The sequence below is a fragment of the Bos taurus genome, chromosome 10 (assembly GCF_002263795.3).
Source record: "Bos taurus isolate L1 Dominette 01449 registration number 42190680 breed Hereford chromosome 10, ARS-UCD2.0, whole genome shotgun sequence".
Lineage (NCBI taxonomy): Eukaryota > Metazoa > Chordata > Mammalia > Artiodactyla > Bovidae > Bos > Bos taurus.
In genome coordinates this window covers 21,791,421-21,815,185 of record NC_037337.1, presented here as the reverse complement: position 1 = coordinate 21,815,185, position 23,765 = coordinate 21,791,421, and the positions used below count along the sequence as shown (strand labels likewise).

General features: G+C 55.5%; 2 protein-coding genes across 9 annotated transcripts in view; both read right to left on the bottom strand.

Annotated features, from left to right (window-relative positions):
* Positions 1 to 2,872: 2,872 nt before the first annotated feature.
* On the bottom strand, positions 2,873 to 13,482 carry CDH24 (cadherin 24). Its single transcript, XM_002690508.7, has 13 exons — positions 13,401 to 13,482; positions 11,561 to 11,869; positions 11,084 to 11,378; positions 10,783 to 10,902; positions 10,542 to 10,709; positions 10,178 to 10,365; positions 9,595 to 9,848; positions 8,443 to 8,579; positions 5,813 to 5,934; positions 5,620 to 5,731; positions 4,764 to 5,012; positions 3,265 to 4,281; positions 2,873 to 3,174 (listed from the first exon to the last, which is right to left on the bottom strand). Exons 2-12 carry the CDS (start codon positions 11,813 to 11,815, stop codon positions 3,782 to 3,784), a joined length of 2,400 nt encoding a protein of 799 aa, XP_002690554.2. The 5' UTR covers positions 11,816 to 11,869; positions 13,401 to 13,482; the 3' UTR covers positions 2,873 to 3,174; positions 3,265 to 3,781.
* A 996-nt stretch (positions 13,483 to 14,478) lies between these two features.
* The window catches only part of ACIN1 (apoptotic chromatin condensation inducer 1), a 38,484-nt gene continuing 29,197 nt past the window's right edge, over positions 14,479 to 23,765 (bottom strand). For 5 of the 8 annotated variants that reach the window (XM_024997950.2, XM_003586509.6, XM_003586510.6 and 2 more), the window contains 11 exons: positions 23,329 to 23,470; positions 19,832 to 19,874; positions 18,841 to 18,974; positions 18,592 to 18,744; positions 17,925 to 18,066; positions 17,468 to 17,613; positions 17,107 to 17,214; positions 16,861 to 16,968; positions 16,325 to 16,649; positions 16,115 to 16,215; positions 14,479 to 15,415 (listed from right to left, as the gene is read on the bottom strand). In XM_024997950.2, the coding sequence (XP_024853718.2) occupies positions 15,089 to 15,415; positions 16,115 to 16,215; positions 16,325 to 16,649; positions 16,861 to 16,968; positions 17,107 to 17,214; positions 17,468 to 17,613; positions 17,925 to 18,066; positions 18,592 to 18,744; positions 18,841 to 18,974; positions 19,832 to 19,874; positions 23,329 to 23,470 (1,729 nt within the window). In that variant the 3' untranslated portion in view covers positions 14,479 to 15,088. The remainder of the gene's footprint in view (positions 15,416 to 16,114; positions 16,216 to 16,324; positions 16,650 to 16,860; positions 16,969 to 17,106; positions 17,215 to 17,467; positions 17,614 to 17,924; positions 18,067 to 18,591; positions 18,745 to 18,840; positions 18,975 to 19,831; positions 19,875 to 23,328; positions 23,471 to 23,765) is intronic. The other 3 variants (XM_003586511.6, XM_010809043.4, XM_059890786.1) reach the window with 3 other exon arrangements.

Here is a 23,765-nt window from a genome sequence, read left to right as displayed (position 1 = left end):
GCTGCCAGACTTCTCCTGCCGTCCCTTTGCCTTCTCCCCAGCCTCTCCTTCCTGTAGCTCCCTCTGGGCATAAAGAAGAGAGGGAGATGGCTGTGCCAGGGGGAACTACTGGGTTAGCGTGTCCTCTCCCGCCCCTCCTGTCTGCTTGCTGCTGCTCCCCTGTGAGCCCTGACTTGGCGATGCAGGCTGACAACTCCAGGAGGGATGCCACCCTGCCCCCCTCCCCAGGCCAAGCGGAGGGGAAGGCATGGTCAACCTAGGAGATGGGACTGGAAGGAAGCTTCCTGAACCTTCTTTCTTTGTCCTACTCCTACTGTTTCCAGTCCCAAGATGAACAGCATCTCTTCTCCCTTTTGGACCCCCTCCTCCCAGCCTCTGGCCCAGTCCTGAGCCCCGACTCTGCACGTAAGGCTAAGAATTCCTCCAGGCAGGAGCTGGGCCAGACAGAGGAGCCCCAGTAGGCTCTGGCTTTCAGGGGATGATGGGGGAGAAGGCAGGAAAGCTGAGGGAGCCCCAGGAAGGAAAGCAGTAGGGGAGGGAAGGAAATGAGGGGGGTTGCTGCAGAAAGATGCCCAGTACAGGAGAACAAGCCTTTGAGCTGGGGTCTGGGAATCTGGCTGGTGGCCTCTATGCAATCCTTCATCCTTCACCCTCCCCTCAGCCTCAGGTGAGGAGGTGCAGGACTCGGGAATGATAACTCTAGGTCAAGGATCCTTAGGCCAGGTTTCTCCTGGAGGAACACAGGAGGAAGGGCAGTTTTTGCCCAGGGTTCAAGTGTTTGATTGACTCAGACATAAGAAGGGCACCTCCACGTGTGGAGATGAGTGTGGGTCTGTGACATCGTAAGCGAGTGATCCCAGATAAGTGGTGGTTCCCATGTGCAGAGACAGGAAACGGGCTACAAGAGAAAGAGCCCTGCCTGAGTAAGGAGCACGGCCAGTTATCAGGGAGAAAGGCCTTATCACTTTTTTGATAAGGAGAAAAAGTCCAGAGTAGAGAGGAGGTGGGGCAGGGCTCATCCCAGGGGTTCACTACTTCTGCAGCCTCACTGCCCACCCCCAGCCCCCCACAAACACCCCCACCCACCCAACCAGGGAGTGAGAAAAGGCAGGAATGGAAGGCAGGCTAGCCCGACGTTGCCACCTGAACCGACCCCCAGGCTAGCTGGGAACCACATGCAGCTCCCCACCAGCCCCCTCCCCTTCCCATTAATCAGGGAAGAAGGACTGAACCCAGATAGGGAGGGCTCTCTTCTTGCATCTCCTCCCATCAGCTCTCTGTTCTCTCTCTTCTCTTTTCCTTCTCTGGTCCTGCCCTCTTCACTTCCTTTGACAAATTCTCTTTCCAGTGGTGAGATATTTAAGACCAGAGATAAGCCTAAGGGTCTAGCTGAAAAGTCTGTTTCCCTACACTGTTTTCCTGGCAGCTGAATGAGTTGGGAAGGACCTCAGGAGGGTGTTAGGGAGGGCTGGCAGAGCAGGCGAAGGCCCGCACCCCACTTCAGTGCACCGCTCACTAGCCAGGGGCAGCCCATGCATCAGTCCCTTCTTTTCTCCCCTTATTCCTAAAGGTTTGATTCAGACATCAGGGGAGACCATAGGGGTCAATCTAGCCCTGAACCGGAAGACCTGTCCTGACGCCCTGCTTGCGGTGCTGCCCTCCTAAGCGTCTCCCTCTGGGGCAGACAGACTGCTCTCATACAGGCCTTCAGGCAGGCAGGGCCCAGTTTCCAGCCTTCAGCAGAGTCAATGACAATGCCAAGCTTGCTCCAGAGGCCTGGTTTGGAGGAACCCATCAACTTCACAGCTTCCTGGGAGAAGATACTATAACTGTTTCACTGAACAAATCTCTTCTCAGAAACTGTGTCCAAGAAATGGAGGCCTGTACTAACCTATTTGATCCCTCCCTGCCTCCATCCTTCCCTTCATTGTTTGTTTTCTGGCTGAAGCCAAAGGCCTCTTCAAGCAGAGCTGCATGTACAAAGGATCTGACAGGATGGAGGCGGCCCGTCAGAGTGGGGTCTTTGTCCTCCCTGGTTGCCTTAACCACACAGAACGTAAGGTACAAGAAGGCACCTTCCCATTGGAGCAGCCTCCCCTGACTATGCGCGCCTCGCACTGGGAAGGGAAGGTCACAAGGACCTGTCCTGACCTATCTACTCCCCAGGAGCCGTGGCTGGACTTACGAGACCGGGGCCAAGTCTAATGTTTGTTGCTGGGTGGACCCCTTCTCTACTCAAGGAGCCCACGGTGAGAGACGCTGGCCACCCGCTGGGCTCCCGTCCCGGTTGACTTTGGTTCAACCCCTAAAACAGCCCACCTTCCTGGAGTCCCTCTCTCCCCTCCTTTGTGCCCATGAAGAACAAGACCACAGACTGGGAAGAATGAAGGGTGGAGGTGGCAGATCCACTGTGACTGTGCCACCTTACCCCGACCCAGCCTTTTTCCAGCTGGGACCACAGGCCCCAGGAGGCACTGGCTTGCTCCCCTCTGCTGTCCCCTGCCCACTGTCCTAGTCTAGAACCCCTCTTCCTCTCTCCTTAGTCTCTTTATAGCTCCTCCTTCTCTCCACACTCTCCTTCCTGCTCTCCCCTCTGGCCAAGCCCCACGTTTTAATTTCCTTGGACACTTTGAGACCAACAGAGAACCCAGAGGTGGTGAGAGCAGGGGAACGAGTCATTATCTCCTTAGTCCCAGAATGGAATCAACCCAAACTCTCCTCTGTGAAAGGGACTTGAAGCAGACTGTCCCCCAAAGGAGAAAAGAGAATGAGCCAAGGGGGTGGGCTTAGGCCTCTCTTCCAGCCCTTCAGCACAGCGACACGCTCTGAGAGACACCTGAGTGTGGAAAGGAAAGCAGGGCTCCAGCTTTACAAAATAAAGTGTTTGTTTATTATGAAATTAGAGATGGAGGCCCCTCCCCTTCCGCCCTCTTTCCCCTTCCCCAGCAGCCTCCCTCTTTCCTTCCCCTCCCCCAGGGGCTGGGAAGCATACAAGACGATGCCCAGAGCCAGGATGCCCAAGGCCGGTTGACAGCTGGGCAGAGCTCCAGGGAGGCAGCCACAGTAGGGGGCTGGAGCTCTCGCCCTGGGAGGTCGGCTGGCTCCCTCTCTCTGCTGGAGGCCAGTGGAGCCAGGATGAGGCCATGAGTGATGGATGGAACCATGCGGGCAGGTCTGTAAACACAGGAGAGCCAGAGTGAGAGGCGGTGAGTGGGGGAAGGCTTTGGGCCAGCCTGGTGCTCCACGAGGTCTAGGCACACTGACCTGGGGCAGAACGTCCCCTGCAGGAGGGTGGGCAGCAGTGGCTGGACGTTTCTCTTGCTTTCGGGATGGACAACAGAAAAAACCAAAAAGCCAATCACAGGGACCCACAGAGAATGTGGGCAGATGTGGGCAGGAGACAGACAGACAGCATGTGTGTGTGCAAGGGAGACACATCTGTGTGACAGATTCAGAATGGAGCAGACCAAAACAGAGCCACGAAAGAGTGGAATCACAGTGAGAGAAGTGGGAGGTTCAGAGTCGGAGCCGCACAACCCAGACCCAGACAGGGAGCGTGTCAGAGACAGACAGATCCCTGGACAGAGACGAACAGACGACTGGGGAGGAGGGACGTAAGGAGGCGGTTGCCTTGGGGAGGTGGGGAGGAGGGACACAGGGACTGGGGAGGCCTGGGGGCCCCTGGGCTGCTGCTGCCTGCCTGGACCCGGGGGGCTCACTCAGAGGGCCTACGCTGCCACCCCGCTTCGATGGGGGAAGCGGGGGCAGGGCCAGGCCGGTCTCAGGGGGCTGGGGGCTCCTTGGCCCCGTAGAGCTCGGCCAGGGTGCGAAAGAGCGGCCCCCAGTCGTCCAGCGGCTCAGCCGGGCCCGGGGCGCCGCCGATCTCGCTGCCGGAGCCCAGGGAGCTGAGGGAGCCGCAGGAAGAGCCGCGGCCCTCGTAGCCGTACACCTGCACGGAGTCGTAGGGTGGCACGCTGGGGTCCTCGTCTGCCTCGCGCAGCCGCAGCGCCAGCAGCTGCGCCACGTCGGCAGGGCCGGGGGGCCGGGGCTGGCGTGGTGCCCGCGCCCAGGGCAGCACATCGCGGCGCGCGGGTGGGCCAGGCGCCGGCGGGGCCGCCCCGTCAGGGTTCTGCAGGGCGCTGATGTCGAAGGCCTCCGTGTCCTCCTCACCGCCGCCCTCGTCGTCGTAGGTGATGATGTTCTCGCGCACGTCCTCCTCCTCGAGCACCATCAGGGCTTCTTGCTTCTGGCGCCGCAGAGCCACGAAGAGCACCACCAGGGCTGGGGGAGAGGCGCACAAGTTCCATTTGGAAAGGCCTAGGGATGGCAAGCCCTAGCTTTGACCTTTGGCAAAATGCTTTCGAATTCCTGACTTCAACCCTTTACTTGCTGTGTGACCAAGGAGAGTTGCTCTCTGAACCTCTTTGGCCCTTGGATTCCTTGTGTGGAAAAGAGGGGAAACATATCTACCTCTTAAGGTTGTTGAAAGGATGAAATACCAAGTGATGTGCTCAGCACCACATATGGCCCAGAGTTGGGGCTCAGTAAATAGTTTTTATGGTTCATGACTGTCCTTAGCCTGGCAGGTCAGGGATATGAGGCCAGAGTGTTTCTCTTGGGTGTATCAGGCAGTGGGAATACCCAGGCATGAGGGTTCCTTCATGACCTAGGGTGGACTTCCCTATGTCCAAGGTCCTGCTTCTCTCCACACCCTCTGAAGGCCTGGACCTCACATCTATGACCCCATCTATGGCTTGACTCACCCAGCAGCGTGCCCACGCAGGTGACGATGGCAAGCAGAGCCCCGGTGCTGAGCCCAGCAGGTGAGAGCTGAGCCTCGGGCCTGCAGGACGCCACGGAGCCATCAGGCCGGCAGCGGCACACACTGACAGTTACTGTGGCTGTACTGCTCAGTACTGGCTGCCCCCAGTCCCACAGTTCTATGGGAACCAAGTAGGGGGCCTGGCGGGGTGGAGCGGGGCGAGAGGGCAGCAGCAGGCTGGCGGAGCCATCTGTAGGAAAAACAGGTCTTTGGGCACCCCCTGGGATACCTTCCCACTACAGTCGGTGCAGCCCATGGAGACAAAGCTATCTGTGGGGAAGGTTTGCAAAGAGCAAAACTACAGCCACCTTCTTTTATTTATTTTGGCCACACTGCGTGGCTGGCAGGATCTCATTTCCCCAACCAGGGACTGAACCCAGGCCCCTGTAGTGAAAGCCCTAAATCCCAGAATCCTTTGGCATCAATGGTAAAGAACCTGCCTGCCAATGCAGGAAACACAAGAGATGTGGGTCTGCTCCCTCAGTCAGGAAGATCCCCTGGAGATGAAGTCGGCATCTCCATTTCCTGGAATGGGAAATGGCAACCCATTCCACTATTCTTGCCTGGAGAATCCCATGGACAGAGGAGCCTGGTGGGCTACAGTCCATGGGGTCACAGAGTTGGATACAACTGAACACATACACATCCCCCCTGCCCCCACCCCACCAGGCCATCAAGGAACTCCCAAAACTGCACGTACATTCTGTAGGGTGGAGCTCCAGATAGGTGGGTAGAGTTAGGGATGGTGGAGGAGGAGAGGGAAGCAGGTAAGGGCACAGCTGTAGGAGGCTACCCACCTTGGTTGTCCCGGACAGTGAAGTTGGCATCGGGGCCCAGAGGGCCATGAAAGGAGACACGGCTGTTGTTGCCGACTTCATCTCTGTCCAGGGCTCGGATGACCTGAATCAGCTGAGAGGAAGAAGAGAAACCTCGTATGGAGTGGGCAGCTGGAGGTCCTGAGGTCCTAACCCGCCTGCCTCCGTGGCTGACCTGGCTGGGGGCTGCAGAATCGCACACAAAGGTGTCGTAGGGCTCAGCCAGCTGGGGAGCGTTGTCATTCTCGTCCAGGGTCTGGATGGCCACTTGCACCCGGGAAGCCTGTGCAGAGCTGTCTGAAGCCAGAACACGAACACGTGCACCCCACGCAAGCACACACATCACAGTTACACACAGTACATATGGTGTGTGAATGTCACATCCAGAACATGGCATGCATGTGAGACACATGAGGTATGCATGCGATATGCAGGTAGCATCTATGTTGTGAAGTGAAGGGAACAAGTGCATATAACATCCATGCGGTACCCAAGAATATGTGGAATACATACCCCATATACATTCAACAGGAGTGTAGCACCCATGACATACATGAACAATAACCCACACGCAGGGCACAGGCACCGTCAAGCAAAGGTAGACAGACGATGCAAACCAGACAACAGCCATGAAAGATGCAGCACATTCATACCACACATTCGATGTGCTCAGTGTTTAAAACGAATACAACACACACAAAAGGAATGTTCCACATGTACAGTGAATGTAGCATCACCACCCCCAGGATGTGGAGAACGCATTTTCGTGCATGAAAACAGTGGGACAGACATACACACACGTGCACTCGTGCACACACACACACGCCCCATCAGAGGTCTGGGAGGCTGTGGTATAGCAATGAGTATCACTTAGAATTGACCTCAGGGAGGGAGGAGCTACCTGATTCTCAGGCGCAGAGCCAGGCCAGCCTGGGTACCACAGCCATAGACAGGCCCCCTCGTCATTGGGTGGCCCCCATCATTACCCTGCCTTGCTCCTCACTGCCAATGGCATCCAAGAGAAAATGCAAAGTGTGCATCCCTGCCCTCCCCAGCGCTCATCTCCCCTAGGCTAAATGTCTTGGTTCCTTTAGTCTTTCCGCCAAGTTGAGGGAGAGCTGGTTGGCTCTTGGGAAGGGGCTGAGGTCACAGCCCAGGCAGAGGAGTGGACTGCCTGGCTAAAGGGTCTGGGAGATGGGACAGGGCTGGGGTCCGTCCTTCACTGCAGTAAGGGCTCAGGGCCTGCTACTCAATATTGGGATTTGGGGGCATAGGGAGCAGGATTTGACAGGAGGTAAGAAGGCAGTGAGAGAAATACACACACACACACACACACAGGGCTACGTAAACAGACGGCCAAAGCACACACAGGGATGTTCACATGGACAGACATGCACGCACTGTCACACAGCTGCACGCTCATAAACATAAACCTATCCACATATAGTTCAACACATATGGTGGAGGAGATAACTGCTGAGACTGCAACCCGACTGAGGCCCCACCACTTAATGTCTGCGTGACCTCAGGAAGTTACTTAACTTCTCTTTGTCTGAGTTTCCTCCTTTTAAAATGGGAGAAAAAAAATCATACATCCCTCATAAAGTTGTGGTGATGATGAAGTGAATGCATCTACATTTGGTACTTAGAACAGTGTCCGATATACAGTAAGTAGTAAATTATTACTACCTGTCCACAAACACTCACATACACAAAACAATGTATACAAACAGCTACTGCGTCTATCACTGTGCTGTGCTTAGTCGCTCAGTCGTGTCTGACTCTTTGTGACCCCATGGACTGTAGCTCACCAGGCTCCTCTGTCCAGGGGTTTTCTCCAGGCAAGAATACTGGAGTGGGTTGCCATGCCCTCCTCCAGGGGATCTTCCCAACCCAGGGATGGAACCGGGGTCTCCTGCATTGCAGGCAGACTCTACTAGCTGAGCTACCAAGTTTCACTATACATATCCAATTACATATATCCACAAATAATATACCTCTATACACTCAACTACATACACATATATATGCAACTATAGACATATACTCATAAGCATATGTGTAGGTATGTATATGTATTTTTCACACACATGAAGTGTGCACCCATATGTACACATTGCGCTTTAGCTCTTCATTGACGTGGTGTAAGTATGTAGGCACACAGGGACAACTTCCACAGACAGGACATGGACAGCAAACGTGGGAGACGCTGAAGCATGAGCAGGCACAGCAAGGACAGGTTCACAGAAGGAGGGGAGGCCTCCCTGCCCCCGCGGGCCACAGCTGCCCAGAGGCGGCTGAACCATGCTGCTGATGACTGCTGACTGACATGGGCAGTGCAGGGACCTGGCCCCTCTCTCCTCCCGTGGGGGCTTCCCACAAAGCTTCCCAGGGAGAGGCTGCTGGCACTCCCCGGTCAGCTCCCGGAGGAGGGCCCAGCTCCTCCCCGTTCCCACTTTAGCCTGAAGCAGAGACTGGGCAAAGCAGGGTGTCCCAGGGTGCATGTCGGGGTTCTTAGGGATTGAGAGCTATCTGAGGTTAGATTTATTTTGACTTGGGGAAAGTCAGCTATGGGAGCAAATTAAAGGTGAGGGGAAATGCTTAAGCCAACCCACCGTGCCCAGTCCAGCCCAGGAGACCAGAGAGCCTGCCTGGTGGTAAGGATCCAGGCTGGGCACCTAGTCGTTATGCCCTGGGTGGGGGTGTGTGGCACTAACACCCCCCTCACCCCATCCCCAGGGACGGCCCCTCTGCCAGGAGGCTGCCGCCTCCTCCCGGCCCTCCTGGAGGCCCAGGACTCCTCACCAAGCTCTGTGGCCAGCACTGTGAGGTTGTGCCAGACACGAGCCTCTCGGTCCAGGGGCCCTGCTGTGCGGATGGTGCCGTCTTCAGGCTCGATGGAGAAGCAGCGCTCCAGGTCCGAGTGCGGGAGGATGGAGTATCTGGGGAGATGGAGCCAGGTGCGGGGCTGAGCTGGGGCAGGGCCGAGCTAGCGGCCACCCCTCCCTCCCACCTGTTCACCTTGCTGGGCCTCCTGGCTCATCTGGGCAAAGGGCCTGCATGAGCTGACCAGGCAGGGCCTGCCCTGTGCACCTGGAGCCATAATTCACGTTAGGGTCCCCTCGAAAGACAAATATCTCTGGGCAGTCACCAATATTAAACACCTATCCTATGACATGGGGTGCTGAGTTTCATGGGGGTGTGGGAAGAGAGACAGAGGTGGCATGGCGCAAACACTGCCTGTCTTTCTGACTCTTGGGCTCTGTTCTGGGGACCGAGGACCTGAGTTCTGTCTCTGCTCTGTCTCAGACTAGCTGTGTGACCTTGGGCAAATCTTTTAACCCGTTCCCTCAACTATCAAAGGAGAATGACACTGGCCCCTCCCTCAGTGCTGTGACAGGGATGCTGGGCAGCAGGCTGGGGAGGTGGAAAGAGTGGGTCTTCTTGAGGCTGACAAGTCTGGATTGGAATTCCAGCGTTGCTGCTTACTGAAAGTGTGACCTGGGGCACCTTAACGCAACCTCTCAGGGCTGAGCCTCTAAAGCAGCTGGAACTGAGAAGACTCCTACCCTTATCTTCAATTCTCTCACAGGTTGTTGTGAAAATGAAATGTTATCAAGTGAGTAAAATGTGAGGCGCTGAGGGAGTGATCAATAGCCACAGCCACAGCCATCAGCTGATCTGGCGCACTCATCAGGTGAAACGCCATATCCGCTCTCACGGCCACTGGGAGGCGCCACTGCCATCCACGCAGGGATGGGTGGAGAGTCTGGTTAGCAGGTCCTCCAGCCCTCCCCTGGCTCCCAGGCCTGCAGTGGGGAAGACTTCTACCAGGAGGGGAGTGTGATGGGCAGGGAACGGGGGGTGGGGGTGGGGTGGGGGGGGCGAATCCTTGGGTGGGAATAGCCTGCGGCTGGGCCCTTTCCCTGAGGCCCCGCCCTGCCCCCACCAGCTCACCTGATGGGGCTGGCTGGGGAGTCCAGGTCCGTGGCTGACACCTGGCCCACCAGGGTCCCAGGAGCCTTGTTCTCAGGCACTGCCAGGTGGTAGGCAGCCTGGGTGAAGGCAGGTGGCTCTGGCGCGTCCTGCACAGCCACGCGCACTGAGGCCACATCCTTGAAGGGCCCTCGCCGCAGATAGGCTGGGTCGATGAGCGTATTGGTGGCCTCCACGCGAAAAGAGTAGGCGCGACGGGTCTCAAAGTCTAGGGGCTATGGTGAGGGAGATGAAGTTACTGAGGGAGGTGCAGGCCTCAGGGAGGTGGGCACCAGAGGGGCAGTGGCCTCAGTGGTCAGGGTGGTGGGGGGCAGATTACTTGGTCAGAACTCCAGGTCTGCCCCCAGTTCCATCAAAGACTTGCCCTGTGCAAAGTCCTCGAGCCAGTCACTCGCCCATTCTGAGCCCCAGACTCTCATCTGAAGGATGAGGAGAGGACCACAATCTCTGAGCTCCAACACAGAGATCCCAAGTCTGCTCTAGCCTGGTGAGAAGCCTGTCCTCTGGGGCAGGAGGCAGGTGTGAGTGGGTCTGAAGCACTCACCTTGCGGACAGTGAGGAGCCCATCTCGACCCTGGGAGTCTGTGCTGATGCTGAAGGCCTCCGACCCCTCCCCGTCAAGGATGCTGTATGCCATGAGGGCGTTGTCCCCCAGGTCTGGGTCCTGGGCCCGCAACCGGCCCACCAGGGTGCCCGGCCCAGCAGTCTCCACCACAGAGAACTGGTACAGGCCTTGGGGTGGATGGAGGGAGATGTTCTTAGAGAGGCTCCCAGCCCTCCTCCCTCCCCCAGCACGTCCTTCTCCCAGGCCTGGCTGGGGGAAGGGGTGGGAGGAGGCTTCTCCAGAGGCGACAGGGGTGGGGTGGGGTGGTCAAAGGATGGCTCAGGTGGCGGCACTGGCCCCTTACTCTGAGGGAACTTGGGGGGATTGTCGTTGACATCGCTGAGGGTGACTGTCACCGTGGTGCTGCCCGACAGCCCCCCCATGTGGCCGCCCATGTCCTTGGCTTGAATCACCACTAAGAACTCCTCCTGCGTCTCCCGGTCCATGTTGGGGATGGCAGTCCGCACCACTCCTAGGGAGAGACGATGGGTCAGGCTTGCCTGATCCCACAGCTGCCTCACCTGGCTCCCGAGCTCTAGCCTCACCAGTCTGGGGGTCCACAGAGAAGAAAGGCAGTCCATCCAACACGGTGTATACCAACTTGGCGCTGTTCCCATAGCTGGGGTCATCAGCGTCGTGAGCAGTCACCTGGATCACTGATGTCCCTGCAGGGGGTTCCGGCACCCCACTCAGCCAGGACAGAGCCACGTGGGGAAGAAAAGCAGATGAGTGGGACCTAGACACGAGCAGGGCTGGCTGAATTGAAGGAGATGGGTTCTGGGGCAGAAAGCAGTAGGGGAAGGAGAGGTGAGGGCACTCCAGGATGTCCAGACCTAGGGTACTCACCCACATTGGACATCTCGGGCACTGTGGCATGGTAGGGCCCGAGGGGAAAGATGGGTGGGTTGTCGTTGATATCTTGCACCTTGATAATGAACTCCGATGGGGGCTCCAGGGGTCGGTTGGAGGCTCGGTCCACGGCTTGGGCCAATAGCACATACTGTGCCTTCTCCTCCCGGTCCAGACTCTTGGTGACATGGATATTGCCTGTGGCCTCATCAATCACAAATACGGTGCCTGCGCCCTCTCCGGTCAGCAGGTACTTGGTGCGGCCCTCACCCCTGTCCACATCTGAGTGCAGCTGCAGGGGTCAGGGAAAGATGGCAGCAGGTTCCAAGAATGGTGACAGAAAGTTAAAGAGTCTACCTCTAGGATTGCGGACAGTGTTGGGAATCCTCAGGGACCAAGGTCATTGCAGAAGTGATGAAGTTGCAGAGGAGAGCCTTGAGAGTCAGGGGAGATGTGGGAGGGGCTGAGCCTTACCTTGCCAATAAGGACAGGCTCTGGTCCAGCGTACTCCTCAATGACAAAGAATTGGTTCCACACCCAGCTCCTTCGGGTCCGAAGCAGTGATGGTTCTGGGCCCCCCCGGGACCCTGCCCAAGCCCGGGCTGGGGCTGCCAGGCGCCCCATGCAGCCCCAGCCACCCAGCCAGGCCAGCAGAAGCCTCACCAGGCCCCACATGTTTGGGCTCCAGCCAAGGCTCTGTTCACTGCTCCTGGGTGCTGAGGCATGCATGAGCTGGCTGGGGCAGAGGGGCAGAGGCGTTGGGGCTACCCCATGGATCCACACCTGCAGGATAGGCAGCTGATCAGGGTTGAGGAAACCTTTACCATCTCCTCCCAAAGTTAGACGCTCCAAAGATCAGACCTCCAAGGAACCAGATACCCTACTGCCCAGAACCCAGAATGAGAACGAGAGCAGTCTGATCTTTCCCTCCACCCAGGCTCTCTGCCTGTATTCACCTCCGGCCCTCTAAGCTGATAAATCTTTGGCCAGTCAACTCTGAATAGGAAAGCTTGGGAAGAAAATAGGAGAGGGGATGCTGGGAGGGCTTGGAAGCACAAATCTGGCCCCTGAGCTCCCAGGGTGAGTGTGCAGCTAGGTGATGGAGGAGATGGGGGCTACCATGGAAAGGGCTTAAAAATCCAGGAATTGGGATTCATGGAGGTGTGGTCTCAGGGTGCCGAGGGTCAGGCTGAAATGATAAGGAGGGCTGCCTCAGACAGGGTTGAGAACCTGTGAAAGTCTGTCCTCTACAGGAACCCCTCCTCTCCAGAATCTGCTCCCTGGCTCACTGCTAGCTGAAGTCCTTGAAGGGGGACCGGGCTCACAGACAGAGTGGGAGGGGGGAGCTGAAAAAAGGGGGGCGGTAGAAGCCAGACTCGGGAGGCAGACCCAGAGGCTAGAGACACAGCGAGATGCAGAGTGAGAACAAGACTCAGGGACTGTCCGCAGAGACAGAGAAAGAATGGCAGCAAGAGACAGGAGGAAAGAGATCAAAGGAGGTAGTCTGGGTGTCTGAAAGGCAGAGAGGAGTCCTGGGTACCAGGCTCCAGAATGGGTGGAAGGGCGGCCAGCACTGTGATAAGCAGAAAGGGGCGGCTGCAACTGCGGGGGTCAGACCAGGCCGCCCCAGCTAAGAACTTCATTCTGGGAGAGGGGGCAGCTGGGAGGGGATGAGGGAAGGAAGGTAGAGAGAGGACCCTTCCCACCGCTGTCTCCCCCTTCTCCTCCTGGGGGGACCCCTCAAGTGGCTGTGGCTGCGCCCCTCCTCCCCCAGAGCAGACACACACCTGACAGTCCTTTCCTTCCCGAGGGAAGAGGGAAGCCGGAGGGAAGCCGGGGACCTGGGAGGGAGGCGGGACGAAGAGAAGGCAGGGGATAGAGGAGTGGGAAACAGGATAGCGGGAAGGGAAGAGGAGAGGAGGGGAGAGGGAAGGATCGGGGAGAGAAAGGAAAGCGGGAAAAGGAAGACAGGAAAGGAGAGAAAGGTGAAGGAAGAAAAAGGCAAAGAGGAAGAGGAGATGGAGCAAGACAAGAGGGAGAGAGAAGGGTTGGGGAGACAGGGAAGGGGCACAAAAAGCAAACAGGCAGAAGAGGAGGCAGGATGAAGAGAAATCGAGGGAGAGGAAAATGGGAAAAAGAGGAAAAGAGGTACGAGGGAAAAAGGGAAAGCGGTAGAGCGCGGGAGAAGGGAGCCGGCAGTGGCTCCCAGCCGCGGAGCGCACCGCTCACCGCTCTGAAGACACCCGCAGGCTGCGGGCCCCCTGCTGCCCCTTCGCGGATTCCCGACCGTGGGCTCCAGGGCAGACGCCCTTACCTGGCAGTGCCTAGGGGCCCAGCTTGGCGGGGAGCGCTCCCGCCCGCCCCCGTCGCCGGGTCCCGGGGGCGCAGCCCCGAGCCGATCGGAGCGGGCGCCGCGGCTCCGCTGCAGGTCTGAGCGGCCCCGGCGAGAACAAGGGAGCGAGACGGAGGGGGCGGGGGAAGGAGGCTCCGCCTGCGGAGGAGCGAGGCGGCTCCGCGCCGCGCGGGAGAGGAGAGCCCAGCCTCCGACCCTCCCCGGCCAGCCCGGGCCGCGCGGCGAGGGCGGGGGCGGCGCCTGGTGCCCGCCCCCTCGGCGCTGCTGGCCGCCGGGCGCATACAGATGCGGCGCCCCTCCCGGGCCGGGCCTGCAGCGCCCTGAGGGGCACTCGGGTGTGGGTGCGTCCACGCTTCGGTGCCAGGCCGTTCCCGAAAAGCTAGCGGGGAGGGCGCATCGCGGGGCGCGAAGCGGCCCGCAGCCGGACGAAGGGCGAGCGCACGGTGAGCCCGGGAACCTGGAACCCACTGCGGAGGCCCGGCTCGCCGCTCCCGGACCGGCCTTGGGAACTGCGGAGGACCTCGGCCGTGAGGCGGCGGCATTTTGGAAACCTGTGCAGGGCAGGGTAGCAGGCCGGCTGGGGGCCTTAGGCACGGCTGACCGGTCCAGGGAGTCCGCGGGCTGGGCCCAGGGAACAAACAGGTCAGGGACCGAGGTAAGACATCCGCGGGAGGGCACGGAGCCTTTTGGGGAAGCTCGTTTACAGAAGCCTACTGAGCGAGCTGCTGCCGCCCCCTGGTGGCAGTTATGGGAAAACCTTGAAGGTGGTGAGCAGGTGACCAACTGCCTCTAGCAACAGGACAGGCCCGTCATCTTCCCAGGGGGTCTTCCTCACTGCGGGGAGGGAAAGCCGCACAGCTGTGGTGTGGTCAGAGCCGAGGCAGGGATGGAGGGAGGGTGGGGAGTCCCCTCTCCGGGAAGCAGCAGCCTAGTATATGGAATGCAGGTAATGCTGGCTGCACTTACAGGAGACAGCCTCCACTTCAATTTGGCTCTCACCCAGGCCCTGGCCAAGGAAAGCCACTCAATCACACACTAGTTAAAACTAAGTCAGATTTTTATTATTTTCCATAGACCACATCATTTAATAATAAAAAAAATAAAAATAAAAATTGAACAAAAGGAAAAGGTGGATATAAAGTGGAACCGGTGGGCAGGAGGCAAGGTCTGCAGGACAGAAGAGACTGGGAACTGCAGGGGCCCTGGGACTCAGGAGGAGATGCTGATTCAGCTCATAGGTGACCCAGTCCTGGCCCCGGCTGTTCCCAAAAGGGGGGTTCGAGTACCAGAGGTGGTGAGCAGGATGGAGGAAAAAACAAGGGAGGTTTGGGGCTCCTGGCTGTTCCCCACTTCTCAGCCAATACCTCCCTCCCTAACTTAGCTCTTCCCTCTCACAGACTTCACTGGAAATGAGAGGAAAGGGCTGAGTCCCGAGATACATTATGGAGGGGGGATAGGGGTGGGAAGGTGGCCACTGCTCCATTTGGTATTTGGGGACAGGTGGCAGCCAGACTTCAGCACTGGGCAAATGGTGTGAACGACCCTGGTTCCAGGGTGGTGGAGATTGTACCTATCCCTCTGTGGCCTTGAACCCACCCTGGGGGAGGGTGGCTCACACCTGCAGCTCTCCCTAGTGTTTTCCCGGCTAGCTAGCGGCGCCCGCCCCGGTCCCGCACAGGTGTGCTCCTGCTCCGGCTCCTGCTGTGGCGCTTGGTGTCTCTGCGGTCCCTCTCCCTGCCTCGTTCCCGCTCCCTGTCCCGCTCCCGATCTCGATCCCCCCTGTCCCGCTCCCGGTCCCTCTCTCTCTCCCTGTCCCTCTCTCGGCTGTGTTCTCGCCGCTTCTCTCGCTCCAGCTGCCGGGTCCGTTCCCGCTCTGCCTCCTTCTCCCTCTCCTTCTGCTCTTCTTCTTCTTGCTCCTTTCGCCGCTTCTCCCGCTCCTTGGCCCGTTCAGCCCGCTCTGCCTCCTTCTGAACAATCTGTAGCAGGCAGGGAAGGCAGAGAACAAGCATCTCAAACCCGTTCACACCAGTCCCACCTGGTCCCCCTGCTCCTGGACCCTGCACACCTAGCTCAGGATCACCATCCGCCTTGCTATTACGCAGGAAGGGGGAGGGCCCAGCAGTCACACCTGTCCTTGTCTCAGAGCCCCAAGCCCTCCCAGTTTTCACCTGTTACAGCCATGACAGGTAGCAGCACCATCCATGCCTGGCCTGTTGTATTTCCCAAGCTACTTAGAGGTGAAAAAATTCTCTATTTTCTTCAGTGGAGTAGCATAAGCCTAAAATTCCCAAAAGGCCCATTAAGAAAAAAGCCCCATTAAAAAAGCTAAAATCCCTAGAAAGGAAAAAGCAGAAAAATGGCTGAGTTTATAAAACACAAATTTTTCAGCTAACTAAAATCAACTTCCAAGAAGTGTGGCTGGCACAGCCAGTTTGGATACACACACAAAGTTCCAATCTCCATGTCTACCTTCTACCTTTTGGGGTCTGGCTTCTCTATCATACAATCAACTGGGTCTTGAAACTGCCTCTTTCCATGATGCTTAGCTTCTTCTGCCTTATTATCCTAAGCCGATAGGATACCTAGGCCTATTCGCTCCCGCAGTCACATGACTCTGCCCTCCGTGCCCCCTAGCCTGATGAATTTCTGAGCAGGGCGGGAAGGCAGCCACTCACCTGGCTGTCAGTCAGTGGGAGCCAATAGATGCAGGGAGCTGCCTTGGTCTTGCGGAAAAGGTCATCCAGCAGCTTGGCAGGTGGTTCCTCCTGAGCTTTCTCTGAGGTGGAAGGAAGTGGTTCAGACTTGACACACGTGACCCTGTGGCCCATCCCATCTGGGTCCCTTTCCCACTTACAGGTGGGTACTGTGCCCCCGCAGCTAAGTACCTTTCTTCTCACTCTTCTTTTCTTTAGACTTTGCGCGTTCCTTCCGGCGGCGATCACGGGACCGGGATCGGGATCGGGGCCCTTCTCGAACTTTGTCCCGATCCCATTCGCGCTCAGATCGAGTCCGCTCCCGCCGCTCCATTTCCCGTTCCCGTTCTGCCCACTGCTCCCGTACCGCCCGCTCCTGCTCCCGCTGCTCTGCTCTGGGGTGCTGTGGTGGCTGGGCTGGGGGTGGGGGCGGGGGGTGCAGTGGCCGTGGCATCCCCTGCTCCTCTGTCTTAGTTTCAGAGGGACGGTCCACCAAGAGGCCTCGGTGATAGTCCAGCTGCGGGCAGAGGAGGAACAAGGGTGGAGACAACATCACCCCACTGAAGGAGCCCAGGCGCTGGCGAACAGACTCACGGCTCAACTCAGGGAACCGAAGTGGAGGGAGGAGGACCCTCAGAGACCAAGGGTTTCGCCAGGGTCTCAGCTGGAGTCTCGCAGATGGCGGCCTCCCCTGCCCCTCCCCTCTTTCCTCTCCCTTGGTTTCTTACCTCATCTTGCTCAGCATAGTCAGCACAAAGGAATTTGGGGTTGGACTGGGGCCATTTGACCCCATGGAGAGCTGTGCGGGTGGCAACTGCTTCCTCTACTGTTGAGTACTGACGGAGGAAGGGAGAGGCAGAAGGTCACAACGGGCCTTCCCTCCCTCCCACTTGCCATAAGGCCTCAAACCTGCCCACGTTGGTCACAAAAGGAGATACAGGGCACAACCTAGAGAACCGGCTTCTTCCCCTCACCGTTACAAAGCAGTGAGATTTGATCTTGTCAATCCAAAAAGCCTCTTCTACCAGAGTTCCTGTACGTCCCAACAACTCCTTCAGTTGGCCTAAAGTGAAGGGACGAACCTGCCAACGAGAATGAAACTTCAGGGTCTCAAAGAAGACAAGAAGATGCTCAGGTCAGGCTCTCTACAAACTCGAGACAACCCTGCAAGGTGATACTTTTTTCTCATTTTTCAGATGAGACAGGTTGTGAGGTTAAGTAACTCACTCATAGTCAATGAGTGAGTAACCAGCAGATGTAGGAGGTGAACCTAAGAAACACAAGTCCACAGCTCTGACTCTACATCAAGCTGCACTGTTGGAAACGATGACTTACCAAATTGGAGATGTGGACGATGTTACTGATCTTGCCCCGGGGTGGGGAGGGCACCTGAGCAGTCCGGACTGGGTCATCAATCGTAATGGAAACTCCTGACTTCTGCTGGCTAATGGAACGTCGAGTTAAGGTATCTCCTAAAGTCACTATCAAATAGAGCACATGAATCGTTTTCAGCAGGACTTTTATATTCCCTACCAGCAGTCACTCTTCCATCTAAATGTGCTGAGCACCTGCACTGTGCAAGGTACAGTCCAGGCTGATCACCTCATTATGGAGACGCAAAGATTAAACGGATTCAAACCTAGCCCTCAAGTAGCTTGGTAACAAGACGACGACAAGACAGATGTGTAAAATACTACAACACAAGGCAGAAGGCATTCGATGCTGTAAGAGGTCCAAACCAGGTGCTCTGGGAACTCAGGGAGCCACATGCTTCACTCAGTGCTGCACCCACCTTTCTTGACTTCATGTTCCACAGGGGGGGGCAAGGCCACCTCTACTGAGACCTGGGGAGGCACAGGGGCTTCTGCTTCAGGCTCCTTCTCTTCTTCCTCCTCTTCCCTCTGCCCATTCTCCTGGCCCTCGGCAGGTACCACCTGTAAGGTATCAGATTAACAGAGGGATTCTTAAACACCAAACTGGCATGTTCTTTTCTGCCTCTGGTTTCTTGGGGCGAGATGGTGGTAGTCAGCCTGAAGTGTTCTTTCCACTAGTGGGGGAGATTTCATTATTAGGTTCACCTCCGCCAGGTCCTGGGATTGGTAATACCTTAACTCGTCCATGAGGAAAACTAAGGCAGAAATTGGCAAATTTTTTCTGTATAGAGCAAGACAGTAAACATTATAGAATTTGTGAGCCATACAGTTCCAACTACCCAATTCTTGATATTATAGCACATAAACAGCCATAGAGAAAGTAAATGAACTGGTATAACTGTTCTAACAGAACTTCGTTACAGGCAACAGGTTAGATTTTGTATTCTCCTGACCCATACAAAGGTCAATTAAGCCAACCCTGTGCACAGACAGATTTCCCTTCTAGAGCTCCACCTTAGCTCCCTACTTAGCTGCTCACTTTGCATTCAGGCCCCCCTCCCCCAAAGTGGGGCACAGGAGCCTTACCTGAGTGACAGTCCGGCATATTTTCAGCCCCTTGTCATGGGTCCCATCATCACCATTACGCTCTGTCTCATCCTCAGAGATTCGGGAGTCGTCAGCATGAAGATCCACAACAGCCTCCTGCCCCGCCAGGGGTTTGATGTCGGGGATGAGGCTCTGGGACACAGATACCCCCCACCCCGTTACACTGGGCCCATGTCTACTCCCACCGCATGTGTCTCGTCCTCCCTTCCCCGGCCCCTCCCACCTCACCTTGAGTGATTCAGTGGTGATACTGATGGAGGGTTTCTTCTGGGTGGTGGCTGTGCTGGCTCCCCAACGCCGCTTCCGACTAGGCTGGCCCCCCTCTGTGTCACTGTTTCCAGCCGGCACCCCCTTGGTAGCTGCTGTCCCCAAGAAACAGGACCCCACAGTTAGATGGTCCCAGGCTCTCTGCTGGTTCACACCACAATACCCACAGGTAGCCTTCAACTGGAATTTTAGTAAAAGGTTAACTTAAAGATATCACTTTTGGGGACTGGGGAAATCGTGTTTCAGAGTAAACAGAAGGCCTGGAGCCACTTCCTGAAAGATTAAAACTACTGATCTCTGAAGGCAAAAAGGGAGAAGTAACTAGGCTGGTGAGCATTTAAACTTTTACTGGTAGAAAACCCTAAAGCACTGGGGAAGACATACTGAGGATGACATGGGAATGAGAAAAGACTGTATGAAAATAAAATTCAAGTTAGTTTTAGATCATGACATGACCTGGTTATGCTTTAGGTTAATATTCACACTAATAGATTGATATTTAAGTCATAAAGATCTATTAAATATTACACTTTTGTCAACTTAAAGAGTTCCTCACTGAAAAATGCTCAAGTTGTTACTGTTTGAGGTGTGGGAACTCTCGTTTTCTCAGATGTGCTCTTATAATAAGGCATAAACTGGTAAGCATTTTATAGGAATCCCTCAAACCTACTCCTGAAAAAAGCAGGACTATAGATAAGTAATGGTGAGACACTTCACAGTGTATCTCATTAGGGTTAAGAAAGAAATGGGGGAAAAATGACAAGAATTGTTTATGAAGTTCTGAATTATAAACTGGAGCCTTAACTATGCCATAGATTTGCTGGGTGGAGCTGCTGGGATGGCAAGGGGTGACCCAAGAATGCCACTGAGAGAGAATGGGAGTCTATTTCTCTATGAACTCTGAGTTTTACGGTACTCTGGACCTGTATCAGGGATTTGGGGCTAGACTTACAGACAACGGAGATCTTCCTCTTGAATGATTTGGGCAGCAAGCTCTGTATAGAGAAGAAAGGGGTGGGGGGAAAAAAGAGAAAGAGACACACCCCACAGAGAGGTGGAAAGGAGGTTAGATGGGGCAGTCTCAGCATAGGTTCCAAAGACACAGAGAGATAGAGACACAGAGACAGACAGAGACCAAAACAGAAGCGGCAAACGGCAAAAACGAAGCAGAATCAATGCAAGTTAGAGAAAAAAATAAAACCAAACATCACAGCAGGGAAAAGTCATCTAGTCCATACCACACCTATGTATTAGCTTAACCAGAAATAAGCTGGAAGAAGAATTTCAATAACCTCCCAGCCCTTTAAAAGCATTGGTCATGCCCTCTTCCACTGGTCTCTATGGATGGAGAGGATGCCAACCCAACAAGCTATGCCCAAAACTGAGTTATTTAGTCCTTCTAAGGTCTTCCTTGCTAACTGGAGCAAAATATGAGTAAACAAGGAAAACCAACTTTGGGATGGCAACTGTGACAGTATAACCCTCCTCCACTCAGTGCCCAGCCTGCATCCACTGACAGCAGATCCGAGCAGCTTGGACAGCAGACTTAGAGCTGCCTGGGTCACTGCCGCACTGTGGAAAAGGGCGGCACCAGCCTCACTGGAGAGGAGCCTCTCAAGCCAAGTGCCAGCACAAAGAATATAAAGGTGTCTTTGGTAAAGACAAGATTTTATGAAGGGCAGACAGTACCCAGGAAGAGTTTCAGACTTTCTGACCACTGTACTAAGCTCTAGCAGAGCCCTACTACGTTGTCTCCAAACAGGGCTTATGCCTTAGGGGCTCTATCAATGACCAGAAACTTTCCAACTTGCTTTTGAGCAAGTTTCTGCCCCCAAACACTCAGTTGAAGACTGTGGACAGAGCAAAAAGAGGAAGAGAGAGCAAAAAGGGGAATAGAGCATTTTCAGATTTAAGTGCTTATTTCTGGAAAAACTAAGACCTACCACCCTTCTAAAGGGTAGGGCAGGAGCCCTCTGGATGAAATCCCTTTCCCCCATCCGCCCCCCAGCCCCGTTTGTGTTGTCTAACCAAGTCTCCTTGGTCTCCTTTAAGGGCCAGCCTGACCCCTAGCCAGGCCGCTCTTGATGGGTAAGTTAGTGAGAAAAAAAAAAAGTCTTAATTAAAACAGGTAGAACATGAACCAAATAAATAAATCCAATAAAGAAATCAGAATAAAGATAAAGAAAAAAAATCAAAATAAAAGATTAAAAAAAGAGGAGAAAGAAGAAAATAAAGAGGAAAATAAACTAGGAATATGACAAATGTTCCAGGTACCATCTCACACCTGGGATCTTCAGTTCAGCCAATCGCACCTCACTGTGTACTGTATCTAGTCAACCGCCGGTCCAATCAGAATGAGCCCTCCCTGCTAGGCGCTGTGCAATTGGTGGGGGGTTGGGTTGGCAAAAAAGGTGGGCGCACGGCGTGGTGGTCGGCACGGCACTGCCAGAGTCCTCCCAGGGGCGCACGGGGGCGGGAGGGAAACGTGTGGGGGGACGCTGCCCAGTTTCCATGATGTCAAGACAGTTCACTGGCGGTGGCCAGGCTCAGCGAGGGGTACCGGGGGAACAGGGGCAGAGACATCAGTTCTGGCCCTGCAGGGGCATCATCCTGTAGTCCCTGATGAGATGGCCTGTGAGTAGCAGGAATGGTCCTGGCCTTTTATCGTGAGAGGCAGGCAGGACCCTATGTCCACCAGTGGCAAGCTGCAGCAACACCACCACCCAGTGCTTGGAATCCAGGTGATGACTTCAGAGTCCCTTTCTCCTCTGCCTGTAACTGGGGAGGGGGTCCTCTCACCGAGTGGGTTCATGAAGCCTCTGTTGAAGGCAGCCTGGGGGTAGTAGGTGGATAGCCCCAGGACCTGGCACACATTCAGCAGCAAGGTCAGAATACTTTTCTTCTGAGTGGTGTGTGGCATCTCCTCAGGGACTCCAGCTGAGACAGTGGTTCCAGTCAGGTGGATGGATGAGCCCCTGCCTCCAGGGATGGAGGAGAAGTTGGAGCAACCAACATGCTGCCCTTCACCATGGACAACAGGGACCAAAGGAAAGTCCATCTGATGAGCAAATGATGATACATGGCTGGGCTGTCATCAGCATTAAATCCCTGGGCTCAGACCCTAGACTTCTCTGCAGGGTTCCTAGTCGTCACAGCTTAAGCCGAGAGCCCCACTTGGTATTTTACAGCTGGCACTGTGATCACAAACATTGACTCTTTAGGAGGTCTTGGTGCCCTAGTTGGGGATCCCAACAGTCTGCAGCAAACAAGGCAACCCACAGTCCTCAAAAGGGCAAGGGTGTGTGGGCAGGCGCCCCAGCACTGACACAAGCTCTTCTTGGGGTGTCCCAAAGAGGGAGATGATGCAAGTCCACCCCTTTCCAAATGCTTTTTGCTTTCTTAATACAAGTCTCTCCAGAACAGTGCTCTTCTTGGCCCCCTGATGTAAGCCAAGGCAGGGAGGCAAAAGGGGGCCCATCACAGGATCCCATACACATGCCCCCCTCTGGCCAAGACACCTGGATAGCAGACTCGGCTCTGACTGGGCAGCTCAGTAGCAGCGGTTGGGTCCAGAGGAAGAGGCGGCATCAGCGATTGGCCAGTTGGGCAGGGTTATATTTTACGGGCGGATTACCGTACATGAGGTACTTGGACAAAGTTTTACGGGGAAGAAGGACCTTGTAATAAATAATATTCTGCACATCAAATCACTTTCACCGGCCCCCACCCCCGCAACACACACCAAAGAAAGGCTACACACACAACAGTCCCTCCCACCCTGTTACTCTCGTCCCAAACCCAGCTAATTCTTTCTCTAATTACTTTAAGAGCCAAGAAGACTTCGCTGGCTCTGATGGGAGGAGCCCCCTGAATTGGGTGCAGGACACAAGATAACATATATGCCCAAAAAGTAAGTTGAGGCCTCACAAAAATAGCCAAGGGGCCTCTGGGATCACCCCAGGAGCTGGCTTCTAAGTAGCTTCATCTTGCAACAAGACCACTTGGGGGCAGATCAGCAACAAAAATTCCTCAGCATGGTGCTCAGCGGAGATCCACCAAAGCCCACTAGATGGCGCTGAGCCCCAACATGCTTTTAAAAAGGAGGGAAAGCTAGGGGGCTACCACAGGGAGAAGCTAGAGAAGGCAGCAGGGAAAGCTAAACCTGGGTCTTGGATAAAGGGCCATTAACTGACTTTCTGGGTGGTAACAAACTTCCCCAACTGCACTACTTCCCCAACAAGGAAAGGGGGATGAAGGAGCCCTGTCCCATCACACGGGGTCTCCCTGGCTAAACCAGCGAATTCTCCCTTGGCCCTGTCCTGATCCAAATCTTTGCCTAGTCCCTTTTTTAAACTATCCCACTGTGGAAGAGGGATCACTGGAGTGTTCTACTCTTTCCCCTACATCCACTCCTGCCCACCCACCCCAGTAGGTGGCTTGGATATTTACCTCTTTCTTCTCCTCATCCTCAGCATTGCCCTCTGGGCGATCATCATTGCTGACTTGGTCTGCAATAGGCATGGGGGGCTCTGGAACCTCATTTTCAGGTCTGTTTTCACTTGTGTCCATGGTCACTTCCTCCTTCTCCTCACTGTCAGTATGGGGATAGGTTGGGGGGCAGGAAAGAACCAAGGGGAAGAGAGAACAAGATGTTAGGTTTTGGGTCAAGGAAACCTCCATGCCTCAATACTTGGGTGGGATTGGGAGGGCTGCTTTTCAGATCAAACTAGAGACCTTGCCCCCACAGGAAATGCAGACAACCTTTTCCCTAGGGGAAAGAGCACAGATCACACCAACCACGTCCTCCCACTGCCCAGATGGGATAAAGCTGTGATGTGTAAGGTCAGGACTCCAATGCTCTTAGGTAGTTCACCAGAGTACTCTTC

Excerpts from the sequence above, each read along its gene's own strand:
- CDH24 (XM_002690508.7), bottom strand. The coding sequence starts at position 11,815 with ATGCATGCCTCAGCACCCAGGAGCAGTGAACAGAGCCTTGGCTGGAGC. Across the intron at positions 10,903-11,083 it reads GCCCGAGATGTCCAATGTGG|GGACATCAGTGATCCAGGTG; the intron begins GTGAGTACCCTA and ends AACCCCCTGCAG. Across the intron at positions 10,710-10,782 it reads CTCTGTGGACCCCCAGACTG|GAGTGGTGCGGACTGCCATC; the intron begins GTGAGGCTAGAG and ends GTCTCTCCCTAG.